The sequence below is a fragment of the Lathamus discolor genome, chromosome 6 (genome assembly GCF_037157495.1).
Source record: "Lathamus discolor isolate bLatDis1 chromosome 6, bLatDis1.hap1, whole genome shotgun sequence".
Lineage (NCBI taxonomy): Eukaryota > Metazoa > Chordata > Aves > Psittaciformes > Psittacidae > Lathamus > Lathamus discolor.
The window spans coordinates 90,406-97,559 of record NC_088889.1 but is presented as its reverse complement, the minus strand read 5'-3'; the positions used below and the strand labels follow the sequence as shown (position 1 = coordinate 97,559).

General features: G+C 58.2%; 1 protein-coding gene across 1 annotated transcript; it reads right to left on the bottom strand.

Moving 5' to 3' along the window:
- Positions 1 to 182: 182 nt before the first annotated feature.
- On the bottom strand, positions 183 to 6,057 carry LOC136017147 (negative elongation factor E-like). Its single transcript, XM_065685193.1, is given in 12 exon segments — positions 183 to 282; positions 398 to 500; positions 583 to 637; positions 1,304 to 1,448; positions 1,555 to 1,651; positions 1,654 to 1,702; positions 2,583 to 2,617; positions 2,720 to 2,794; positions 2,886 to 3,017; positions 3,019 to 3,032; positions 3,290 to 3,362; positions 5,601 to 6,057. Coding segments are annotated over 12 exon segments (936 nt in total). The 5' UTR covers positions 5,676 to 6,057; the 3' UTR covers positions 183 to 199.
- Positions 6,058 to 7,154: the final 1,097 nt, after the last annotated feature.

Sequence of the window (7,154 nt, the reverse complement as noted above, 5' to 3'; positions counted from 1 at the left end):
CCAAATAACCCCCCTTCTGCCCCTTTGACCCCTAATAACCCCATTGTGACCCCCAATAACGCCCTTTCTGTATGTGTTACCCTCCCATTGATGCCACCATTACCCCCATTGATGCCACCCCCCCCAAAAAGCTTAAGGGGATCCCCCCCATGAGATTGGGACCCCCCAAACAGGCACCATTGAAAGGGGGGGGAATCATTTATTGCCCCCCAAAGAGGTCTTCATTGTAGACAATCTGTGTGCGCTTGTCCCTGTGGGAGCCCTTCGCGCTGTTCTTCACCGCTGTGGGGGGGTATGGACAAGAAATGGGGGTCAGGGACAAACGGGGGGACCCCATTGTCACCCCATAGGGGGTGTTATGGGGTCCCTGGGACCCATAGGACCCTCCAGCACTCACCCAGGGACCCCCACAGCGACTTCCCGGTGGCCGCATCCAGCAGTGGCTGCTTCCGGGCGATGCTGACTTTGAGCTGCACGTCCTGGACCACGGCCCCATTCAACTGGAGGGGGTAAGGGGGGGGTCAGCACCCCAAAACCCCCCCCATAGAGCCCCACATCACCCCCAGGTCCCCCCCACCCCACCTCGGCAATGGCCTGATCCGCTGATTCCATCTTCTCATAGGTGACAAAGGCGCAGCTGGGGAGGGAGAGGGCGGGGTTACATCAGGACACGCCCCCCTTTGACCACGCTCATCCAATCAGCTGTCCCATAGCCCCTCCCGCTCTCTTTAGCCCCACCCCTTTAAGGGAGACAACTCACTTATAGCCAACGGGGTTGAAGCTTGGCCCCTCCCCTTTCCTTTAGCCCCGCCCCTTAGAGGGAGACAACGCACTTAAAGCCAATGGGGTTGAAGCGTGGCCCCGCCCTTTTCTGTTAGCCCCGCCCCTTAAAGGGAGACAACTCACGAAGCTTGCCCCTCCCCTTAAAGGGAGACAACGCACTCATAGCCAATGGGGTTGAAGCTTGACCCCGCCCCTTTCCTTTAGCCACGCCCCTTAAAGGGAGACAACTCCCACCTAATGGGGTTGCAGCTTGGCCCCGCCCCTTTCTTTTAGCCCCGCCTCTTAAAGGGCGACAACTCACTTATAGCCAATGAGCTTCAAGCCTGACCCCGCCCCTTTCCTTTAGCCCCGCCCCTCAGAGGGAGACAACTCACTTATACCCAACGGGGTTGAAGCTTGACCCCGCCCCTTTCCCTTAGCTTTTCATCAATGGGACCCCATGCAGATGAATGGGGGGACACCCCCCCCCCCCAATAACTCATCACAAGCCACGCCCCCCCACCCCAAGCGCCCCGCCCACTTCCTGGGGGTGTCCATGGCCAGGTCGATGATGGCTCCGAAGGGGCTGAAGGCTCCGCGCAGCAGCTCCGGGCTCAGCTCCACCCCGTGCACGTACAAAGTGTTCCCCTTCCGGGGGGGGCGGCGCTCGGGGAACGAGTCCGACCCTGGAGTGGGGGGGGGGGGGGGGGAGAAAAATGGGGTGAGGGGACCCCCTCCCCCCCAAAACCACCCCCCTTGGGGACCCCGGTTTGGGTTGTTCCCCCCCCATACTTCGGAATGGTCCATCCCGGTCCCGGCTCCGCTCCTCTGGCTCCGGGTCCTGCTCCCAATCCAGGCGCCGCTCCCCCCGCTCGGGGGGTCCCCCCTTGAGCTCGACCCCCCCTCAGAGTCCCGCAGCCTCTCGCTGGCACTCACAAAGCTGCGGGGGGGGGACGGATCCCAAATGAATGGGGGGGGGGTCCAAAATCAATGGGGGGGGGGGAACACCCCAAATGAATGGGGGGGTCCAAAATCAATGAGGGGGGGACCCCAAATGAATGGGAGGGGTCCTCCAAATGAATGGGGGGGGGTCCAAAATCAATAGGGGGGGGGTCCAAAATCAATGGGGGGGGACCCCAAATGAATGGGGGGGGACAAAATCAATGGGGGGGGGGGACCCCGAATGAATAGGGGGGGACAAAATCAATGGGGGGGGGACCCCGAATGAATGGGGGGGGGACAAAATCAATGGGGGGGGGACCCCAAATGAATGGGGGGGACAAAATCAATGGGGGGGACTCCAAAATCAATGGGGGGGGGACCCAAATGAATGGGGGGGTCTTCCAAATGAATGGGGGGGGTCCAAAATCAATAGGGGGGGGTCCAAAATCAATGGGGTGGGGACCCTGAATGAATGGGGGGGGTCCAAAATCAATGGGGGGGGTCCAAAATCAATGGGGGGGGGGGGGGGAACCCCGAATGAATGGGTGGGGACAAAATCAATGGGGGGGGACCCCGAATGAATGGGGGGGGACAAAATCAATGGGGGGGGGACCCCGAATGAATGGGGGGGGACAAAATCAATGGGAGGGGACTCCAAATGAATGGGGGGGCGACAAAATCAATGGGGGGGGGACCCCAAATGAATGGGGGGGGGACAAAATCAATGGGGGGGGGACCCCAAATGAATGGGGGGGGGACCCCAAATGAATGGGGGGGGGACAAAATCAATGGGGGGGGGGGGGGACTCCAAATGAATGGGGGGGTCCAAAATCAATGGGGGGGGGACCCCAACTTATGGAGGGGGGGGGCAGCTTTACCTCTCATAGAGCGACTTCCTCTGCGGTCGACGAGACTGAAGGTAGGGGGGGGGAGGGGGGGAACATGGTGATGGGGGGGCCCCCCAAAATGTGGGGGACCCTCCCCCGCCCCCCGCCCCCCCCCCCCCCCCAGGTACCTCTTGGGTGTCATCATCAGCCGAGATGCTGCGTTGGAAGGGCTGGAAGGTCGGGATCGGGCCCTTCTCGGGGTCCTATGGGGTACCCAAGGTAATGAGTCGTCCCCCCCAACAATGGGGTTTGGGGTCCCTTGGGGGGGGGGTTGGATTTTGGGGGGGCCCCCACCTTAAGTTTGCCCTCGAGGGTCCGGGAGCGTTTGAACCCCGAGTTCTTGGTCTCGGCCTTGATGGCGCTGATGGCCCCCGACTTCACCAACAGCTTCGCCTGCTCCGTGGCCATGGCCGTGTCCAGGGGGGGGCTGATCCGATAGGGCTATGGGGGGGGGGACGACACATAGACCCCTATGGGGACCCCCAAGTGTGGGGCAACCCAACCCCCCCCCCCCCCCCCCCATTGACCCCCAAAACCCACCCCAAGGACCCCAAAATCCACCCAGGGGTATCCATAGGGACCCCCAAATAAACAGGGTTGGGGGTGGGGGTGGGGAACAGCCCCCTTTAGCCCCATAGGGCCCCAAATCCCCCCCCCAAGTGACCCCCCCATGGGTCCGGCCCCCCCCCGCCCCTCACATCGCTTGATCCCCCCCTGCCCGCTGGGTCCGGCCGCGTTCTGCTGCTTCTTCAGTGCCAACAGCGCCTTCTTCTGTGGGGGGGGGGAATGGGGGGGGTCAGGGGCACCCCAGCACCCCCGAGACCCCATAGAGACCTCTAGAGACCCATAGAGACCCCCCAAACCCCATAGAGACCCATAGAGACCCCTCAAACCCCATAGAGAAACCCCCACTCACCCCCATAGCCCCCCATTAACACCCTCAACTCCAATAGCCCCCCCTTAAGCCCCCCCCTAGACCCCTTATAACCCCCCATAGCCCCCAATAACTCCCCATAAGCCCCCCGTAACACCCCATGGCCCCCACATAGTCCTCCATAGACCCCTTATAACCCCCCATAGCCCCTAATAAACTCCCATAGCCCCCCGTAACCCCCAATAAGACCCCATAGCCCCCCCATAGACCCCTTATAACACCCCCATAACCCCCCATAGCCCCCTATAGGCCCCGCATAGCCCTCCATAGACCCTCCATAGACCCCCCATAACCCGTAACAAGACCCAACAGTCCCCCCTATAGCCCCCCATAGTCCCCTTATAACCTCCCATAACCCCCCATAGACCCCCATAGCCCCTAATAAGAGGCCATAGCCCCCCCATAGCCCTCCAAAGACCCCTAATAACCCCCCATAACCCCCCATAGCCCCTAATAAGACCCCATAGCCCTCCAAAGACCCCTAATAACCCCCCATAGCCCCTAATAAGACCCCATAGCCCTCCATAGATCCCTTATAACCCTCACCATAGCCCGCTATAGGCCCCTCATAGCCCTCCATAGACCCCCATAACCCGTAATAACACCCAATAGCCCCCCATAGCCCCCTTATAACCCCCCATAGCCCTCCATAGCCCCCTTATAACCTCCCATAACCCCCCATAGCCCTCCATAGACCCCCATAGCCCCTAATAAGATGCCATAGCCCCCCCCATAGCCCCCCACAGCCCTCCAAAGACCCCTAATAACCCCTCCATAACCCCCATAGCCCCTAGTAAGACCCCATAGCCCCCTTATAACCCCCCATAACCCTTCATAACCCCTAATAAGACCCCATAGCCCCTAATAAGACCCCATAGCCCCCCCTATAGCCCCCCATAGCCCTCCATAGACCCCTTATAACCCCCCCATAACCCCCTATAGCTCCTAATAAGACCCCATAGCCCCCCCATAGCGCTCCGTAGACCCCCATAGCCCCCCATAACCCCTAATAAGACCCAATAGCCCCCCCAAACCCCCTATAGCCCCCCCATAACCCTCCATAGACCCCCATAGCCCCTAATAAGATCCCTTGACCCCCCACCATAGCCCTCCATAGGCCCCTTATAACCCCCCCATAACCCCTAATAAGACCCATAGCCCCCTCCATAGACCCCATAGCCCCCTTCTAACCCCCCATAACCCCCCACAGCCTCCAATAAGACCGCATAGCCCCCTCCATAGACCCCCATAGCCCTCCACAGACCCTCTTATAACCCCCCCATAGCCCCCTATAGGCCCCGCATAGCCCTCCATAGACCCCCATAACCCATAATAACACCCAATAACCCCCCATATAGCCCCCCATAGCCCCCTTATAACCCCCCATAACCCCTCATAACCCCTAATAAGACCCTATAGCCCCTAATAAGACCCCATAGCCCCCCCATAGCCCTCCATAGACCCTCTTATAACCCCCCCATAACCCCCCATAGCCCCTAATAAGACCCAATAGCCCCTCATAGCCCCTCCGTAGACCCCATAGCCCTCCATAGCCCCCTTCTAACCCCCCCATAACCCCCTACAGCCTCCAATAAGACCTCATAGCCCCCTCCATAGACCCCCATAGCCCTCCACAGACCCTCTTATAACCCCCCCATAACCCCCTATAGGCCCTGCATAGCCCCCCATAGACCCCCATAACCCGTAATAACACCCAATAGCCCCCCATAGCCTCATTATAACCCCCCATAGCCCCTAATAAGACCCCATAGCCCCCCCATAGCCTGTAATAAGACCCCATAGCCCCCCCTATAGCCCCCCATAGATCCCCTATAACCCCCCATAGCCCCTAATAAGACCGCATAGCCCCCCCATAGACCCCTTATAACCCCCCCATAACCCCTTATAGGCCCCGCATAGCCCTCCATAGACCCCCATAACCCGTAATAAGACCCAATAGCCCCCATAGCCCCCTTATAACCCCCCCATAACCCCCCATAGCCCCCTCCTTAGACCCCCATAGCCCCCTTATAACCCCCATAACCCCCCCCACAGCCCCCCATTCCCCTCCCCACCTTCTTCCTCAGCTTTGCGAACCGCTTTTGCAGCGCCTCCTCCTCCTCCGTGAGCCCCGGGGGCAGCGCCAGCATCGCGGGGGCACCGGTAACAAGGGGGCACCGGTGAAAAGGGGGGTACCGGTAACACGGGGGCACCGGTAAAAAGGGGGGTACCGGTAACACGGGGGTACCGGTAGGACCCGACCGCAGCAGGGACGGAACCAGCGCCGGCCCCCAGTGCACCGCGCCACTTCCCCTTCATTTGCATAACCTGCCTAGCGACGGCCGCCGGTTGGTTGGATGAGGGGCGGGCTGCACGCTGATTGGTGGAGAGAGAAAACGAAAGCGCGGGGAAAGCGCAAAAGCTTCCGCCGGGATGCCGCAGGTACTTCCGGTCCGGCCTCCCCGTACTTCCGCCCTGCAGCGAGGGCAGGGGGAAGAGTGGTTCCGGGGCGTGGGGGGAGCGTGCGGAGCGCATCGGTGGGGCGATGGGAGGGCATAAAATACCCCTAAACCACCCCAAAATACCCCTGCAATACCATGAAACCACCACCACCAAAACCCACCTGAAATACCTCCAAAACACCACAAAACCTCAAAATACCCCCAAAATATACTGAAATACCCCCAAAATACCACAAAACCTCAAAATACCCCCAAAATACACTGAAATACCCCCAAAATATCACAAAACCACCCCAAAACACCCCCAAAATCCACTGAAATACCCCCAAAACACCACAAAACCTCAAAATACCCCCAAAACATACCAAAATACCCCCACAATATCGCAAACTCACCCCAAAATACCCCCAAAATCCCACAAAACACCCCCAAAATATACTGAAATACCCCCACAATATCACAAACCCACCCAAAATACCCCCAAAATCCCTCCTCAAAATAACCCCAAAATATACTGAAATACCCCAAAATATCACAAACCCACTCCAAAATCCCACGAAACACCTCCAAAATCCCACAAAACCTCAAATAACCCAATATACTGAAATACCCCCAAAATATCACAAAACCACCCCAAAACGCCCCCAAAATCCACTGAAATACCCCCCAAATCCCACAAAACCTCAAAATAACCCCAAAACATACTGAAATACCCTGAAAACACCACAAACCTTGAAAATACCCCCCAAATCCCACAAAACCACCCCAAAATACCCCCAAATCCCACAAAACCCCCGAAATATCCTGAAATACCCCCAAAATACCTGAAATACCCCCAAAATACCAAACCCCCGAAATACCCTGAAATATCCCCCAAATACCCTGAAAAAAACCCAAAATACCCTGAAATACCCCCGAAATACCACAAAACCCCCAAAATATCCTGAAATATCCCCAAAATACCCTGATATACCCCCAAAATACCCCCCAAACCCCCTAAACCTACCCCCCAAACCCCCATCAGGGCGTTCAAGTCCTTTTTGGGGCCCTTTTGGGTCAAACTGGGCTGATTCGTGCTATTTGGGGGCAATTCCAGGTGGTTTTGGGGGCAATTCCAGGCGGTTTTGGGGCAATTCCAGGCGGTTTTGGGGCAATTCCAGGGAACCC